Source organism: Geospiza fortis, unplaced genomic scaffold, assembly GCF_000277835.1.
Source record: "Geospiza fortis unplaced genomic scaffold, GeoFor_1.0 scaffold265, whole genome shotgun sequence".
In the NCBI taxonomy this organism is placed as follows: domain Eukaryota; kingdom Metazoa; phylum Chordata; class Aves; order Passeriformes; family Thraupidae; genus Geospiza; species Geospiza fortis.
Window position 1 is genome coordinate 872,249 of NW_005054393.1, and position 18,655 is coordinate 890,903.

General features: G+C 37.2%; 1 protein-coding gene across 3 annotated transcripts in view; it reads left to right on the forward strand.

Moving 5' to 3' along the window:
• Positions 1-18,655, forward strand: part of SUGCT (succinyl-CoA:glutarate-CoA transferase) — a 316,299-nt gene that overhangs the window by 38,095 nt on the left and 259,549 nt on the right. For all 3 annotated transcript variants that reach the window (XM_031060861.1, XM_031060862.1, XM_005425690.3), the window contains exons 6-7: positions 1,158-1,249; positions 8,381-8,524. In XM_031060861.1, the coding sequence (XP_030916721.1) occupies positions 1,158-1,249; positions 8,381-8,524 (236 nt within the window). The remainder of the gene's footprint in view (positions 1-1,157; positions 1,250-8,380; positions 8,525-18,655) is intronic.

Genomic DNA, 18,655 nt, shown 5'->3' on the forward strand with positions numbered 1-18,655 from the left:
CTGCTGAACAGACTGTCTGAATATAGAGAAGATTTTTCCAGGCAAGTTATGGAAAGAAATCTAGGTGATTCAGGAATTTTTTACCTTGCAGTGTATGTTGATAGAACGTAATTCTAATACTGTCCTCACAGGTAAGAATTAGACAGAAATGTTGTTTTAAAACTAAAGTTAGATTAGGAATCTTGTCTTTCACAAATACCTTGTAACTGCTCTGAGGGATTTCTCTTAGAGATATCAGAAAAGAAAGCACTTAAATAGCTTTGAATGTGCTTCCTCTTAAATCTGCACTTAAATCTGATTATTGAGGGCTCTGCCATTGTTAGAACTAATAGAAACCATCAATCAAATATGTTGCTCCTTCCCTGTTGACTTCTATCCTCTGTGATGGTGGTTACTGGTTCCAGTGACCTCCCTCAGCTGCTTGTGTAAGATCTCCTCAGTTGGAAGATTTTATGGTTGTTATTGGAAGAACATGATGACTATAGCAAAGAGAGGTAAGACAGCATCCTTCTGTCTACAGATGTTTGTTTTAAGTTAATTATACAGCTGAACAAAACTGTATTTAGGTAGTTCAGTATTTTGGACTTCATTGGTGCCAACTCTTGGCAAACAGATTGTATGTACTTGCTAAGGCCTTGCCATCTTTGTAAACAATGCTTATTTTGAAGGTAGCTCTGTTTAGGTATGGAATAAAGTAACAGAAATGAGGGGGGAGCAAGTGATGTGTCAAAGCCATAGTGTCATGATTTTAGTGTTGTTTGAAGTATTCAAGGTATCCTTATGGCAGAGTGGGGAAAACACAGGTAAGATGGGCCCTGTTGGACAGCAATTGTAGGCCTGTAGAGATACTGTAGATTCTCTGAAATAACATCTGAGTCCAACCTCAGCTGACACAGTGAATTACAAAGGAAATTTTATCCAAAAGGAATGAAACATAGCAGGGATACAAGTCTGTCTAGAGTTAAGATCAAGCACATCCTCAACCCACAGAGGATAAATCCAACTTTACTCTTAGAAATGTGAAGGAATAAAGAGAATACAATACTTTTCATTGTTTGTACAGTCTGGACATCTTGTGAACAAAAGCTGAGGAGCAATAATAGCTTAAGTTGTACTTGTCCTTGATTGAATTACTAGTTGTTCTCTTTTTCTTTTAGGTTATGGTCAGACTGGTCCAGTGGTTCAAAGAGGTGGATATGACTCCATTGCTGCTGCTGTTTCTGGTCTCATGCATATCACAGGGCATGAGGTATAGTGCACAACTTACAAATTTCATAGAATCTTTGTGCTGTGTCCCAAAACTGGCTGCTGCATGGAACAAGTCAGCCTGCTGGTACCACATCTCTTATGTAAACCCTCCTGAGTCCAGTAAGAGGTCTCATCTCTGGGAATCTAAGAAAATAATAGTACTTGTATACTTCAGCTATGTCACTACAGGCTTGCAAAGAAAAATGCTCAAGAGACAGAAAATTAAAGAAAATAAGAAAAATCCTAAATCTCTAGTGAATAAATTGGCAATGTATGCTAACCTGTTAATGGTCACTTGTAGTCACTTCTAGAGCTGTAGTAGACACATTGTTGACAGCTGGATGATAGAACCATATCTGTGGGTGTGAAGTCTCACTGATGCTTGGATATTGATATTCCCTATGTAAAAATGGGAATTGTGAAGCTATCTAGATAAAATATCTGACAAAATAGATAAGATATCTGACAAAAGCTGGGTGTTTTTCAATCATTCTGCCTACAAATAGGCAGAAAGATGCCATGCATTTCTGAAAATGCTTTATGTGCTACCTATTCCCACTGACATCCAAGATCTTTGTTAGCTGTGGCAGTGCAGGAAGCATAACAGTAGTTTAGTATCTGAATTCTAGAGGTACACAGAACATGTGTCCTCACCTCAGAAAAACGCTGGTCAAAAAGCATTTAATTAAGTGTCTTGAATGTGGTCCTGAAATGTCCCTTATCGAGTGAGGTAGTGTTACAGGTCTGTTCTATGCATTATAAATGCCAGATACCATTCTAGTGTGGAGGTGCTCCTGGTACTCTGGAAGCAGTAGTGCAGCTCTTGTGAGTACAATACTTGCATGTTCTAGATAAACAAGGAATTCATAAAGTTTCTGTACTAAGTGTCAGTTGTTCATGTTTGAGTATGTTGTTGAAAGCTAACCACATGATCTGGACACAACTCTCTTGTAGGGTTGATATTCTGCCAATAGACTTGTTTTCTACTGAGAACAATGGCAAACATCAGAAGTTTGTACTTCTGGCAAGTATTGTTACCAGAGTTGTCCTTTTTATTAGGGAAAAAAGCCAAAATCGAGCATTTTTTGACTGAGTAAGCTGAAACATCTTGTGCCTAGTTTCCTGAGGCTGTTTATTTCTGCTGTGTTATTGGTATGTACTCATAGGATGTTCCATCTCAGAACATGAGAAGACGTGAAATTGAGTGCTGTCCTTACAGGCATTTCCCTTCAAATATATCATGTACATGTGCACTAAGCAACGACTGATCACAGTAACTGCAGTGTAAGTAAATTTAACATTGCGTCTGTAGAATGGAGGTTAATACTTCCAGTACAACGCACGCCTCAAAATATACCAATCAAAATTGGAAGGGTATACAAACTGTTAGAAAGGGGCAGATGTTGTTAGTACAACATTAATAAAGAAAGGTAGATAGAAAGATTGAAAAACACAGGACTTTTGTACTGCTTTTCAATGATATGTGAGTGCCAGAATAAATAACTGGTATACTGAATAATTACATGCAAGTTATATTATGAAAATAATAGTCCTCAGTGGCTGTTATGAAGATAGATTTTATAAAAAGTTGGTGTTAAGGTCTACACTGGAAAAGCAGATGTTAGCATCACCTCACCAAGCCGCGAGGTAATGTAATCGTAGGAATCATTTAGTCACTGTCAGTTACAGCTTTGTCTGTTCACCGGGGGCTTCTAAGAGTTCATTCAAACTTAGTCACTCTTTTGCATGATTAAAATGAGCAGGCAAACATTTGCTTATTTTTCTTTATTTGAAGTTGTTTATGTAGCATTTCCTCAATTTCTCAAAACCATTTTTGGATGTATAGATGGACAGTATTGTTTCAAAGACGTAAGTAGTCAATTACTCCAAAAAAAAACAAATGTGCTTTTTGTTGTTGTAGTGAAAACTTGGATCCAAGTGGCTGTAAAATCATATGCTTGTTGGAAAGTAACTTCAAAATGAAGTTACTTCAAAAGTGAAGTATTATTAATAGCAAAATTTTCCATTTTTTTAAACATTTATGTTCATGTGACAGAATTGTGTTTAAAATTTCACAAAACTAAGTCTGAACAGAAGTAGAACACCTTGTTTCAGTCAACATGTAGAAAAGTGGCCAAAGAAAAAGAGGAAAATAGGAAACATAATTTCATGCTGTTTTTTTAAAATAAAGCTTAAATTATTTGTTGACTACATAACGTGGAATTAATGTGCTAAAATGAATAAGTTCATTTGAATGGGTACACTAGGGTCTGGTTTTTTTTTAGAATAAAATAGAAAATGCCACTCATAAACTGGAAATGAAAAAAAAAGGAAAAGGTATAACAGATTATGTTGGTTTTGTATTTAATTGCAGGAGCTGTACATAATCAGTAAAACATCATCAGTGCAACAGTGCTCTTTGGAAACATCCCTTTGGTATACAAACCATTGAATGTTCTTGCAGGAAGGTCTCAGAGGCATCAGCTGTTGCAGCACACAAATTGAATGAATCTGAGCAAGCAGTAAAAAAGCATCTACATACATGACTGAGGTGTTGAATGTTGAGGTAGACATGTTTACATCAATGTATAAATATTTATGGTTCCTTAGAAAGAATTTAATAATAGGGTACTAAAATTTTGTCCAGTATCTGACACATACAAAAATGTATAATCCAATAGCAGTATATATTCCTGCCTATTAAAAAAAAAAAAAATGAACAGCTTGCACTTTTTTTATCTTTTTTTTTTCCTGGCATCACTTAATGGTAGTAACTTTGAAATGCTTCTGAGTGATATTCTGAACCTTGTAATCAAGCTATAACTTCTGCAACATTGCAAAAATATTGGCACAAACAACTGCATTTGTGCTAGTGTTGTTTTTGCTGATTGTACAAACCCAAACACAGTAGAATAGTGTCTTTAAATCATGGTTTTGTATACAGTAATCTGCAAGCTCTTACATGTGTACATGATTACTTGTGTATTAGAAGTTATCACACGTGTGAAATTTGAAATTCTAATTGAAATTTCTGTGACTCATCAAAACAATAACTTGAAATTAATTAAATAAAGTCCAATTTGGTTACAAATCCCCTTCCATCTCCTAGTGGATTATTACATCAATTACTTCAATACTTGAAGTACCTTTAGAATGGTGTATTCTTTCTTGAGGAAAAAACATTTTTGTTTTACTGAATATGAGACAGCATTTAATCTGCAATCCAGAGATGCCATTCATTCTTCAGTTTAGTACCAAACAAAGTGTTACAAAAGAATACACATGGTATATATAGCTGAGAGCTGTTGAAAAATACAACCATCGCTGGTTCATATTAGCTTCAGCAATTATTTCACATCTGTAAAACTACTGGACTTAGAATGCTTTTCTTAAACATGTAATTTCAAAACAAATTTCATTTTAAATGGATGATTTTTGTATTACTGATGTAAATTTGGGAAGGGAAGTTATGTTAAAGGGCAAAAAAAAACCTCAGGAAGGGAAGCTTCTAAAACATGGTGTGGCTATATCTGGGCGAGAATATGTCAACAAATTGTAAGGAATTTAGCAAACAGCAAAAATTAGGAATAAAAATCTAAACTATAAGATTGAGCAATAGCAAAGCACAGTGATTTAAAAACAAATCATCTGCTTAACTGGTATGAATCTTTATCCTTTCAAATGAGGAAAGGGCAACTCCTGATGTTGCACCTAATTTAGAGTTCAAGCCAGCCCTTGAGGCTGGATGGCAGCTTTGTTTGCTTAAGACACATTCTCCCTGGCTAGTGCTACATTTGCTCTTCCTACCAGAACAATAAAATCATTTTTGTCTGGCCGGGGTGGCAGTGTTTGTCACTTTTGAAATAACTTGCTTGAATAAAAGATACTGTATAGATCCTTACTTTGCCCGGGTAAATGGTGTAATGTTAGCTATACAAAAGTACTGCTGTGCTGGCAGCAGCTCTGTCCAAAGGCAGGTTATTTCTCTGTGTGTTTAGCCTTATCCTTCATATAAAGCAGCTTCACATCCCTTGTTCTGCAGGATAGTGATAAAGCCTGAATGAATCCATTCCACAGTACTTACACCTGTGTGTCCTGCTACAAAAGACAGGTTTATGGCACAGGAGCTGATTGAAGCTGATTAAACGGTGAGACATGGCAGCTCATCATGAGTCTTGGTAGGAAGACCAAGGATGTCTAGAAATTGTGTGGACTGGTTCAGAATTATAGGTTGTGGAGTGTTAGGATAAAACAAAGCCAACATGTTAAAAATAACATAGCAGTATAGAGCTAGTAGTTTGTAGGAGTGTTCTCTAAGGAGAAATTGTGAAAGTATTTTTAGAAATAAAGGTGAACTTTTTACTGAGGCAAAGGAAGTGTTTGCTTTTAAACATTAGATAGTTTAGTACTTGATGAGGAATGTTCTGGAGTTCATATATAACAACCTATTAAAATAATCCAAATTTCTTCATCTTCAAAATGTAGTGTTCTCCTTAAAAAGTGAAATTAATGACACTGAAAACAGTGGGCAGTGTTTTCAAACTAAGAATGTTGCAGCACATCTGTTTGTAAAATCTAGTCTTTTTCGTTTCTTCTCAACCCAGTGAATGTAATGAAGTGGCTATAATAAAGAAAGAGCAATTTAAACAAGCTGATTACTTGCAGCAGATAATATGAGGGTTTTTTTTTTTTGGTTTTGGTTGGGTGTTTTTGTATGTGTGTTTGTCTTTTTGCTGTGTGGGGTTTTTTTGTTGTTTTATTTTTTATTTTATTTCTTTGTGGTAGCTCTGAGGAGCATAAACCTTCTCATGGGCAAATTAGTTTTCTCAGTAGGCTTGTGCATATGAAAGTGAAGAACAAACTTTCCTGGTTTTCCCCAGAGTTGGGTACAATGAGAGTGGTAAATAGCTGGAATCTTTGAGTTGTGTTTTCTATTGGGAAGTTGAAGTAGCTTAGTGTAGCATCTGGGGAAGGAAGAAATAAGAGATTCTTCAAAAAAGTTCTACTTCCTAAAGCAGCGTTGACCTTAGTATTGTGTAATTTATGTATCATCCTATGGATATCTAGGCTATAGATAGTCACAGACTAATCCTTACCGTAGTTTGGATGAGAGTAACTGATTTTTTTCCCAATTTTTCTATATTTTATACAGATTTTGTAATTTTTAGTAAATTTCATGACAAACACTTATTATTTATCAATTGAAATGATTTTGTCTTATGGTAGACTTACTTGGGTGCCAGAACTCTGGAAGAGTCTCATTAGCTTTGCACTGCTATTTTTCTTCGCAATTCAAAAACTTTAAAAAAATCCCAAACAAACAAAAAGTAAGACTTCAAAATAAGGAATTGCTGTGATAATCTGATCATCTGACCTCAAACTTTTCAGACTAGGAAATGGAGAATATTTCAGAAGAAGCACTACAATAAAAGCCTAGCTGGGCTGAAATTAGTAGTTCATTTTGCCATTGATTTCAGAGAGGACATATATCATGCCAGTGATTACAGAAGTTCTGAAACACATGATGTTACATGAAGATTCTTCCCTTGATGCTAGAAAAGGGATGACATACAGAAAAAGGATATTTGAACAAACAACTTTTCAGTGCCTTCACTCAGAAGGTCATGAATTTGCATGAATTTGCATGTGTAATATTTACATGTGTAAACAAAAATTTGTGTTTGTTTTCTTACTAGAAGCCTGGAGTGTGTATAGTGGAAAATACAAAACTGAGCTTTCACTTGGTGAGGGACTGAAGACAAGAGAAAAAAAGGGAGTGAGAAGAATGAAGCAATATGGTTCTGACTTTTAAACAGACAGGCAGCTGTGTTAGCATACTGTAGAAATTGTTTAGACCTTTAGCTTCTGGACATAATAAAATTCAGTCTTCACTAGCTTCTCTTGTCTCTATCTCTTTTCTTTTTGCATTGGTGAGTTGAAGCATTATGTTATTAGGGACAAAAAGTGGCATAATAAATCCTTCTTGATGCCAGTATGTGGCATCACAAAGTGGCATGCCTTTGTGTACATGCTCCAAGAATACCTGGTTTTCAGTGGTACTTTTTATACATCAGGTCACTCAAAGATACTAATTTCTTGTACTAGTTGCAACTGAGTGCAACCATCCAACCAATTCCTTATCTACCAAGTGCGTGGTTTAGAGACAAGCATGTCATGTGGGACGGTGTCAAATGGTTGTGTCAACTTGGTTTTGCACAAAACCAAGTAGGTGACATCAGTCACTCTTCCCAGACCTACTACTGCTGTAACCCTATCATAGAAGGCCACTAAATTTGTCAGGCACAATTTGCTCATAGTGAAGCCATGTTGGCTGTCACAAATCCTCTGCTTATTTTCCATGTCCCTTAGAATAGCATCCAGGAGAATCTGCTCCATAAGCCTGCTGGATAGGAAGAGGAGACTGGTGGGCCCATAGTCCCCTGGGTCTTCTTTTTGACCCTTTTAAAATATGGGGGTTATATCTCCCTTTTTCCAGTCAGTGGGAACTTCCTAGAACTGCCATGACTTCTCAAATATGATGGATAGCGTCTTAGCGATTCCCACTGCTAAATCCCTTGGTCCTGCAGATGTATGTCATCAAGTCCGATGGGCTTATGCACCTTCAGGTTCCCTAGATGGTCTTGAACGTGATCTTTTCCTACAGCATGTGGTTCTATGTTGTCTCTCCAACAGATATTGGGGTAGTTGAAGCCCCCCATGAGGACCAGGACTTGTGAATGTGAGGCCACTGCGATTTGTCTGTCGAGGTCCCCATCCACTCTGTCTCCGTGGATGGGTGTGCGTAGCAGGATTATAATGTTAGCTGCAATTGCCCTCCCTGTGCTCTCAGTCAGCTCTTCATCCACCCCCAGTGAAACTCCAGCTGGTCATTGATATAGATGGAAACACTGCCTCCTTGTCTCCTTTGCCTGTCTTTCCTAAAGAGCCTATATCCCTCCATTCCAATACTCCAGTCACAGGAGTCATCCCACCGTGTCCCTGTCATGCCAATAAGATCCCAGCCCCACACAATTGTACTGTCTTTGCTTGTTTCCCTGCTTTTAATTTTTTCTTTGTTTATTGTTTTGTTTGTTTGTATTGTTTCATTTTGGGGTGTTTTCTTTTTCTTTAGGATGGTGAGCCAGTTAGACCAGGAGTAGCAATGACAGACCTTGCTACTGGGTTGTATACATATGGAGCAATTATGGCTGGTTTACTTCGGAGGTATAAGACAGGAAAAGGACTACACATTGACTGCAATCTCCTGTCAACTCAGGTAGGAGTTGTAAAAAAATTGCTTTTTGTTGTATAGATGTTTGAACCTAAGAATACCATTTGCATATAAATTAAAGTGCATTAGTTAGTATAACTAATGACAACACTAATAATGACATTAGTGATCATTCTCTTACTTGCCACTCTGGTAGGGACCATTTTATATGACATGGTTATTGTTACTACTGCACTAAGTTTGGTTTTCACTTTTTGCAAAGGACTGCCATGTTCTGCGAAAGCACGGGTTAATCAAGGTTTATAATATCACTGAGAATGTAACAGTTGTAGTGAGTAATTGGAGACAGACAAGCCTAAGTGGTGAAACCAATGTTGAAAGGAAGGCTTTGGCACTAGGTCACATTACTTCTAGAGTGACTGACTAACTTGTGCAAAATCATCCAGAATGTTAAAATATCACCCACGTTTCAAAGTAATGTAATCCAGGAGGTCTGCCTTTTGGCCCCAGGAGTTAAAAGAATGAAGTAAGGTTGAAGATGCAGCATTTTTCCTAGGCATTAAAGGCAAAGTGGTTTTGTTCATGAAAGATATAGCATGTACTACATATAATGAGAACTTTAACTTTCTTCTTTGAATATTTGAACACCACTGGTGCAATGATTTATCATTTCTAAAAAGCAAGTGGCATTGATATGAGCAGCATATGATCAGATAATATGTTGTCTTGCTGATGTAGGTACTTGCTGGTACCAACTGGGCACGTGGTACAGAGAAATTTTTGGTTTTGTTTTAAAATGTATGTCAAAATTGTATGCAGTCCTAATTAAAGCAACTACAGTGCTCCATTGTTTTCATCCTTATTTAATTGTATTTTTCTTCACGTTATAGCTGTCAGTACAGTTGAGAAATGACAGTGCCCATTGTGCTAAAAGTTGGCCCACGTGTGAGCAAGAGATTGAACACCTATATCATTGTATGGTAACAATGATTGAGACTAATGATTGAGTTTGCTCTAGTTTTAGTGCCTACTGCTTTTGTCTGAATAACTACTGAAATCAGAAAGGAGGGGAAATCCTTGCTTAAATCAATAAAGAACTTCTCATTTATTTCGAAACAAATGTTTGTAAGAACTGAACTTAATTATACTTATATATATTTGCAAATGTTGTATCTGTATTGAAAAAATGTTTAGGAAAAAGCAGTTCAGAAAAATATTTTAAATGTGTATTAAATGCTTATTAAATATTTTGTAAATATATGGATATAGGGGGGTTTTATGTTTAAGGTATTGTAGTGTTATATATTATGGCAGCTGCGCCTTGATATTTTTAATTTCTAATTTTTTAAAAATACTTTTGATAATTTTTATTGATTTCCAGAGTAATTCTGGGAGGGATGTGTGCATGTAATAGCTTGTTCCACTGGTTTTTGGCTTTTTTTTAAATGAAGTCTTCTTGATTATTATTCAATATTTTATCAAATGCTAAAAGCAAGAAGAGTTGAAGTTAGGTGTTTCTAACTTCAACTTGCTAATTTTTTTTACCTTATTTGTCTTTATAATATTTTTCCTTGATTAGTGTAGATTTGTCTATGCACAGAAGTGTTCTTATATTGCAAAATTTCCACCTGAACTTCCACATCATCATCCTTTAGGCCACTCCTTTAGCATGCACAAGGAGGAGATTGAGGACCTGGATAGATGTTGGTGAACAAAGCACGTCACATGGGGTTTGTCTTCTACATGATTAGTTGAAGAAGTGCTAAATAGTCAAGGAAAAGCTTATTTGTTTTTTTAGGTTTTTTAAACAGTAACCCCTTCCCTGCTCATTATCAATTTATAGTTATTTAAAAGTTATTGAGAAGTAATTCCATAAATGCACACTCTCATTGAAAAAGAAATGTTTTTATTTACTTCAGTGTTGGGTAAATGAAATTCAAATAATTTGGTATATTGGAACAGAATATGGATAAAAGATGTTATTCAGAAAACGGCTCTTTTGTTTTAGATGACCCTGTTGCTTCAGTCCAAATTAATTTTAGGGTGTTGGCCCAAGACTGTAATGAGAACATCTATTAAATTGGAAGAAGTATTTATGGATGAGGTTCTAAAGAAAAAAAACCAAACAAAATGTGGTTAATCCCATTAAAAAGATGCGTTACAGTGAATGAAGAAAAACATAAGTGGCAGCTGAGTCTCTCTCAGAACATCTAGTTTCTTGGTTTGTTTTCTTTCTTTTTGTAAGACTGCTGGTTACTTATAAGTCTTTAGGGGGAGTGTCTCTACTAAGAAAGAGTAGTACAAATCTGAAAATTAATGTAAATAAGTAAAATACTCTTGCATTACTTCTGATGGTAATGAGTTTTTTTAAATGAAGTTAGACAATTACCGTGATGCGATCAGGGTCTTTAAAGATACATGTTTCCAAAAAGGTTTTGGTTTTACCTCCCAACTAGGTATCTAAAGCTAGCTTTTCCTCATGTGATGAATGTTTACAAAGAAGGACTTTTTGAAGTTTCTCATGGATGCTGCCAAAAAAATAAGGAACCTAAAGTTTTAGACTTTCAGTTTACTAGGTTCTTGTTGATGTTGATTAATGGTAGTATCTAGAGGTCAAACAGAGACATCTTGATAACTTCTTCAGCAAGAATTTCACTGAAGTGTGGTAATTTTTAATGAGGAAAAAAAGGAATCTACTATGTGTACTGAACCATCCTATTTATAGTGTTTTGACAGCAGGGTCTTGTATGAAACTTCTTGGTTTTGCCAGCATTTCATGCACTGAGCTAATATAGCAGTGTGGTTGGATCTTTTGTTCATCCCTTCATCTGAACTGAAAATTGTGAACCTGGCCAATACATATTCATTGTTCAGTGTTGATGACTTTAACGATGTCACAAAGGAATAAAAACCCCAGGGGTTAAGTCACTCAGGTAATTAGAAAATCTTGAAAATGGTTTGGTTTGTTTTATACAGAAGACTTAGCGTCTAAATGTCCTAAATCTAAATCTGTGTCTGTGCTATCACTTTTCTGCATGCCTTGCAGAAATGCAAGAGAATTTATATATTTTTTTTTTGTGGAGGGGAGGGCTGGAAAATGCTTTTGATGCTAATTTCCTGCACAGACATGCAAATAACAAAGAGCATTGAACCGAATTCAGTTGCCAAGAAAGCTGATCTGAAACTTTTTAAAGAACTATCTCACTGACCTGCAAGTTAGTTTCATATTATCTGTGTAGAACCAAATTATAGTGAGACTCTGTACACTGAAAAAATACTATTTTTAGAATATCTTAAAATACGTATCTTTCTTTCAAATTCTGTGTTTTAAACACTTATTACTACCAAAAATTTCTTTCCCCACAACAAAATAGGATTCTAGCATTTTTTTTGAACGAGAGATATAGTAACTCTTAGGATGTGGTTTTGTAGTGAGCAGAAACTTTCTATATCTCTCATCTATAAACTTTTAACCTGTGTCATACAATTCCTTTGAAATTTTTGACTTTTAGATGATTCACAGTAGTAAGCTCCAGATCTTTCAGCATCTAAATAGTGTCCTTTAGATGATACTGGTAAATAAGAAGGAAGTGGAGTTTGGATTTGGTTCCAATTATGCAATTGTGCCTTTTCATCTGTTGTGGCTTAAAAAAATCTCTTGGACGTTTTAATATCCTTCCTGTATTTAATTACGACCAGGCTCCAACAAATACTGTAATAAGTTGGTTTCATTTGGATTAAAAATCTGCAAGAAATACATTACATATAACATTTCTGCAATTTTGAATATATTTTTTCCAGATTCCACTGAGAGAAAAATATGGTTAACATTGTTTGTATAATATGATTGTTCATCAGACACTTTTCTGCTTCGAATTACTATGTTTTAGTATTTGCCATAGCAAATATCTTCTTAAAATGTTGAAGTGACTCTAGAAAAAGCTAGAAAATTGTAAATTATTGTAAATTATTTTCTTTATTTCATTTTTGTTCTTAATTCAGCAGCTAGTTTACTGAGAGAATGATGAGGGTTAGAAGCTATTAGTTTTTGTTTCTGCCTCACATTTTCCCATCATGATTCTGTTTAAGGCTTATCTATTTAAGGTGCTTTCAGTGCTATCTATTCAGGGCTTTCATGGCATGTCTTTTTGCAGTTATTGAGTGTAGGTGAAACTAGTAACAGTTCCATTCTGCCCATAGGACATAGAAGGCTGAGTGGAAATATCAGTCTTGGAACTTCAATACTGCTCAGGTGTCTTGACGCTATCTTGTTGCTTCTCCACTTGCTGAGAGTCATGAGTTGAATGAATACAAAAATACAAAAAGGAAAATCGTCTTTTTTAGAGGTTATTGCTTCTGGTGATTTTGGAGGCCAGCTATGAGGACTGTTACACAGTTGTCTTGGTTTTGGACATGGTTTGAATAAGTCAGTTTTTTACAAGCTTATAAAGCATCATCTTTGCAAAACATAGTATTCCTTATCTCCATCATAATAAAAAATTCAGCATGTGCTGTATGGAGATGTCTTTTTTTTTCACTGTATAACTCTCATATGGAAAAATAACAAAATCTGAATTAATGTGAACATTTCTTTAAACATATACTGCACTTTAAACACTTCTTGGCTTGTATTCTTGACAATTTCCATTAAGGACAGCTGTATAACTAAGAACAGAATTTATCCCTCTGGGTTTTAAGCAGCCAGAATTTGATTGAATAGACCAGAAGACCATACACACATGACAGTAACTCAATTTAATATTGGTCTCTGTGGAATTTGTGTTATGATTTCTAATGATTAGTTATGCAGTCATTGGTAGAACATCCTCCAACTGGATCTTGGTTTTATTTAGAGGCTTTCTTTACTCTGTAAACAGAATACCTTTCAAATTGCTAGGGAATTTCTTCTTTAAATGCTGCCTAACTGTAAATTCTCTGTCTTTTTGTGTTTGCTGCCATTGTTCTTCTGCTAGAGAAACCAAGCCTGAATGAGTTTCAGCTTCATTTTCCTATGTTGATCTGTCTCTGTCATTAATTAGAGAAAGACTAGAAAGGAGATAGAAAAAATATGCCCCTTTTTTACTAAAAAAAAAAAAAAAAAAGGAGTGGGTAGGGGGGAGAGTTTGAAGGTTTGAAGACAAAGGAAGACATTTCTTTAATGAGTTTTTAATTTAGATGACCTTTAAATAAGGGTGTAATCTTGGAAATGGAATCAAGATGTTTATTACCAGCAGATCAGATTTCAGAATCATGCTGAGTATTAGGAGAAGGATAACCTGGGTAAATGAAAAGAAAGGGGAATGTTATAAGCAACTAGTACCAGAATAAACACATTTAGTGTACCCCAAAATCTCACCTGCCCCTCTAAACTCATAGAAGTTTCAGAAGTAATTCTATAAGTTCATCAAACTAGGATAGAGCCTTTCAGCACATTGTGCTTCATTTTTTAATGTAACTAACAAGTAATAGGGTTGTAACTTGATGGAAGAGGTTTTACTTTTATGTCATGGAAAATTTTAAGTTAACAAGACAGCTGATTTTTATGTGCTGTTGAACCTCTGGAAATCTAATAAACCTTAACAAGTGTGGCACTTTGGGGTATGATGATGGAACTATAGCTAAGGTTTCAACACTGCTTAGTTTGATTACTTCAGAAAACTCTTATTAAAATTTCTCTCTAGAGTATAATTTATTTTAAAAAAGGTAAAGGATGATGCTGAAACACATGTGAAATAATGACTTCCTTTGGTCTTCCTGCTGCCAGAATTTCTCTTTGTATTCAGCAGTATTGTTTCTCTGTTCAGCATTGGTTTTGGCTAATCAGTTAGATTGCAAACTCTTTAGAGAAGTGACATGTGGTTAGGCCAAAAATCACAACTTATTACTGACTATGTTATAGTGAAAGCTATAAAAAATGTCCTCAGATGCTAGTTTAGGACTTCTAAAGCAAGTATCCATTAAACTGTATAAAAGTCATAGAATCATCGAGCTTGAAAGAGACCTTTAAGACCATGAAGTCCAGTTGTCAACCCAGAACTACCACTACAACCCCTAAACCACTAAATCCCATGATTCAGATCAGCCACCTCTTAGATGTCTCCAGGGATGGTGGCTTCACCCTGGGCAACCTATTCCAATGCCGGACCACCCAAACACTGAAATTTTTTTTCCTGGTATCTGAATCTGCCCTATCTCAGCTTAAGGCCATTTCATCTGTAAATTACAGATTATAGTCCTCTCACTGCAGGCCCAGGAGAAGAGACCAGACCTCACTACAACCTCCTTTCAGACACGTTTTCCAGACCCTTCACAAGCCTTGTTGCCCTTCATTGGCCAAACTCCAGGACGTCAATGTCCTTTCTAAAGTGAGAGGCCCAGAACTGAACACAGTACTCGAGGTGTGGCCTCACCAGTGCTGAGTACAGGAGGGTGATCTCTGCCCTGGTCCTGCTGGCCACACTGTTCTTCATACAGGCCAGGATCCATTGATCTTCTTGGCCACCTGGGCACACTGCTGGCTCATACTGAGCACCCCAAGCCCCTTCCTGCTGAACAGCTCCTGAGCCGCTGCTCCCCAAGCTTGTAGGGCTGCCTGGTCTTGCTGGGACCTGAATGCAGGACCCAGCACTTCCCTTTTGTCCTCATCATGTCCTCAGCCTGTCCCAGTTTCCCTGCAGAGCCTTCCTACTCTTGAGCAGATCAACACTCCCACCCAGCCAATGTTTTCTGCAAATTTACTGAGGGTGCCCTGAATCTCCCGGCCCAGATCATCAAAAAAGATGTTAAACAGGGACCAGCCCCAAAACTGAGCCCTGAGGAACACCGCTAGTGACCCATCACCAGGTGGATTTAGTTCCATTCACCATAACACTCCAAGCCAGGCCATCCAGCCAGATTTTTATTAACTGAGGTGTTCACTCATCTAGGAGGATGCTGTGGGGAACTCTGTCAAGTGCTTTACTGAAGTCTAGGCGGAGTACATGCACTGCTTTTCCCTCATCTACTCAGTGGGTCACTTGTTCATAGAATCAGATCAGATTGGTCAAGCAGGACCTGCCTTTCATAAATGCATGTTGGCTGGGCTTGATCACCTGATTCTCCTGTATGTGCCATGTAATGGCATCAGGATGATCTCTTCCATAACCTTGGTTGGAACTGAGGTCAGGCTGACAGGGCTGTAGTTCCCTGAATCATCCTTCAGCTACATCCTTTACATTTGCTAATTTCCAGGCAGCAGGAACTTTTCCAGTTAACAAGGATTGATGGTAGAGGATTCAGAGTGGTTTAACAAGTTATTTTCCTTTCCTCGCTACCCTGGTGTGGATCAATGTGACCGTAAATGTGAGTGTCTAGTCAGAGTACAGTTATTTGTAAAAATTCCTTGCCTTGCTTTGAATGAATTTGGTAGTACTAGATTTCTCTAATAAATAGATTTGAAGTTATTTTTATTCTAGTTTCCTCTGTGATAAAACATTTTTGGTTTTTTGTGATACTACTTAAATATTTTTGTAGATTGATTAAATAATAAATTCCTTCTTTTCTTCAGAGTAGAATTTACAATGTTGCCACTACTTAAAAGCATTATGTAGAAGTGCTGTATTTTGACTCCAGACTCTTTGGTAGTAGTCAAGTCAAACAGAACTTTGGACCACATTTCTCTGGCTTGCATGCTGTGTAACAGCTTAGTAAATTAACTACATCTGCAATGTGAACAGCATTAAAATGCTCAAAAGAGCTTTGTGGCCATTGCTTAATACTGCAGAGGCACAGAAATGATAATCTTGTAAAACATCCTATTTCAAACATTTCGTTCAATTGCATGGATTTGTTTCTTGTGACATCTCTGCAGTGCATTAGCACCATTAAGTACTTAATGGACAATGAATGGAGATTTTCAGTGTTAGAACCAAAGCCATTGTTTTTCTGCCGAGGTAATACTGTAGTGAATGGGAGATTTCGCTGTGATAATAGGCAGACAACATTTGCACATTTCTCACACAACCAAATAGGCATGACTTGTTTCTTTATGACCCTCCCTATGTATCAAATGAAAAGTCTAAAAATCTACCTGTTTGTACTGCTGCAGTACAAGCTATTGAAATAACTATTATATTTTATTTTTGTATTTGTTCACTACAGATAAGATGAAAATGACCATGTCAGTAGACAAACACACCTAAGTTTCTTTTTTCCATGCAAATATTAATGCTGATAAATGTGGAGAACAAAAAGATGAGTGATGTAAATGGTTAGACATATGCATATTTTCATTGTAAATGGCACTGTTCCTATCATAAGATCAAAAGTGAAAACTGCCTTAATACAGCATGTTTTGGATGTTGACAGCTTTCCATGGATAAGAATCCCTATTACTGGTTAAATAAAAAAATAGTATCCTTCACAAAGCTTGTATAAAATCAGTTTGGAGCCTATGGATACTACACAACTACAAACAAGAACAAAAATTGCTATAGTTATTCTGATGCCTGTCTTCACAGGTAATTAAATTTTATATGAGCAAAATCTGTTTGTCTTTATCATATTTTTATGCTTTCTTGTTTCCATTCTTAGTCGTCAAATATAGCTATTATTTTTAGATTAGAAAAGAATCATTTAGGTTGGAAAAGAACTTTTAAGATCATCAGAAAAGAATCATTTAGGTTGGAAAAGAACTTTTAAGATCATCAAGTAATTCAGCACTGCCAAGTCCAACACTAAAGCATGTCCCTATGTGCCACATCTTTTAAATACCCCCAGATATAGCTACTCCACCAGTTCCTTGGGCATCTTGTTCCAATGGCTGACAACACTTTTTCTTATTATCTTATTTTTCTTATTATCTTTTCTTTAACATCTTTTTCTTATTATCGAATCTAAATGTCCTGGGTTTAGAGGCCTTTTCCTGTTGTCCTGTCACTTGTTGCCTGGGAGAAGAGACTGGCTCCTCCACTTCACTACAGCGTCCTTTCAAGAAGTTGTAGAGAGCCATAAGGGTCATCTCTGTGCCTCCTTTTCTCCAGTCTGAGCAATTCAAGCTCCCGCAGTGCTTCTTACAAGACTTGTGCTCCACATCCTTCACCAGCCTCACTGCCCTTCTCTGGACATGCTTCAGCACCTCAATATCTTTTTGGTAGTGAGGGGCTCAAAACCGATCACAGGATTTGAGGCTGCGGCAGATCTGATTATAGAGCACTGCCCTGGTCCTGTTGGCCACATTGTTCCTGATCCAGGCCAGGATGCCATTGTCCTTCTTGGCCACCTGGGCACACACACTGGCTCATGTTCAGCTGCTGTCAACCAGCACCCCCAGGTCCTTTTCTGCTGGCCAGCTTTCCAGCTAGTCTGCCTGCAGCCTGTAGCACTGCCTGGGGTTGTTGTGATTCTGTTGTGCAGGATCCAGCGCTTCTTGTTGAACCTCATACCAGTGACTTTGGCCCATTGATCCAATCTGTCCAGGTCCCTCTGCAGAGCCTTCCTACCCTCCAGCAGATCAACACTGCCGCCTAGCTTGGTGTTGTCTGCAAACTGACTGAGGGTGCATTGGGTCCCCTTGCCCAGTGTGTTGTTAAAGATGTTAGACAGAACTGGACCAAATACTAAGCCCTGCAGAGCTAGTGACCAGCTGGATGTGGCACCACTTATCACCACTCTCTAGGCCCAGCCATCCAGCATGTTTTTTTATCCAGCAAAGAGTGCACCCATCCAAACCACGAACAGAAGAAGATTGTGAGAAAATGTCAAAGGCTTTGCTAAAGTCCAGATAGACAACAGCCACAGCTTTTCCCTCATCCACTTAGTGAGTTACCTTGCCATAGAAGATCAGGTTGGTCAAGTAGGACCTGTCTTACATAAATCTATACTGGCTGGGCCTGATCCTCTGTCGGGCACGTGCAGCATGAAGATCCTATGCCTGAACCTTTAGGTGTTCCTTCCTGTAGAATATGCAGCCTTCCTAGATTCCTTTGTCCTACAGAACTTCTTCCCAAGGGACTTTCCCAACCAATCTCCTAAAGAGGCCAAAGTCTTCCCTCTGGAATTTTAAGGTAACTGTCCTCTCCTCCCTTCTGCAGGAATTAAAAATTCTATCATTTCATGGTTGCTATGCTCAAGACAGCCTTCCACTCCCACCCAGACTTTCCTCTCTGTTCACAAATAACAAGTCCAGAGGGCTCTTTC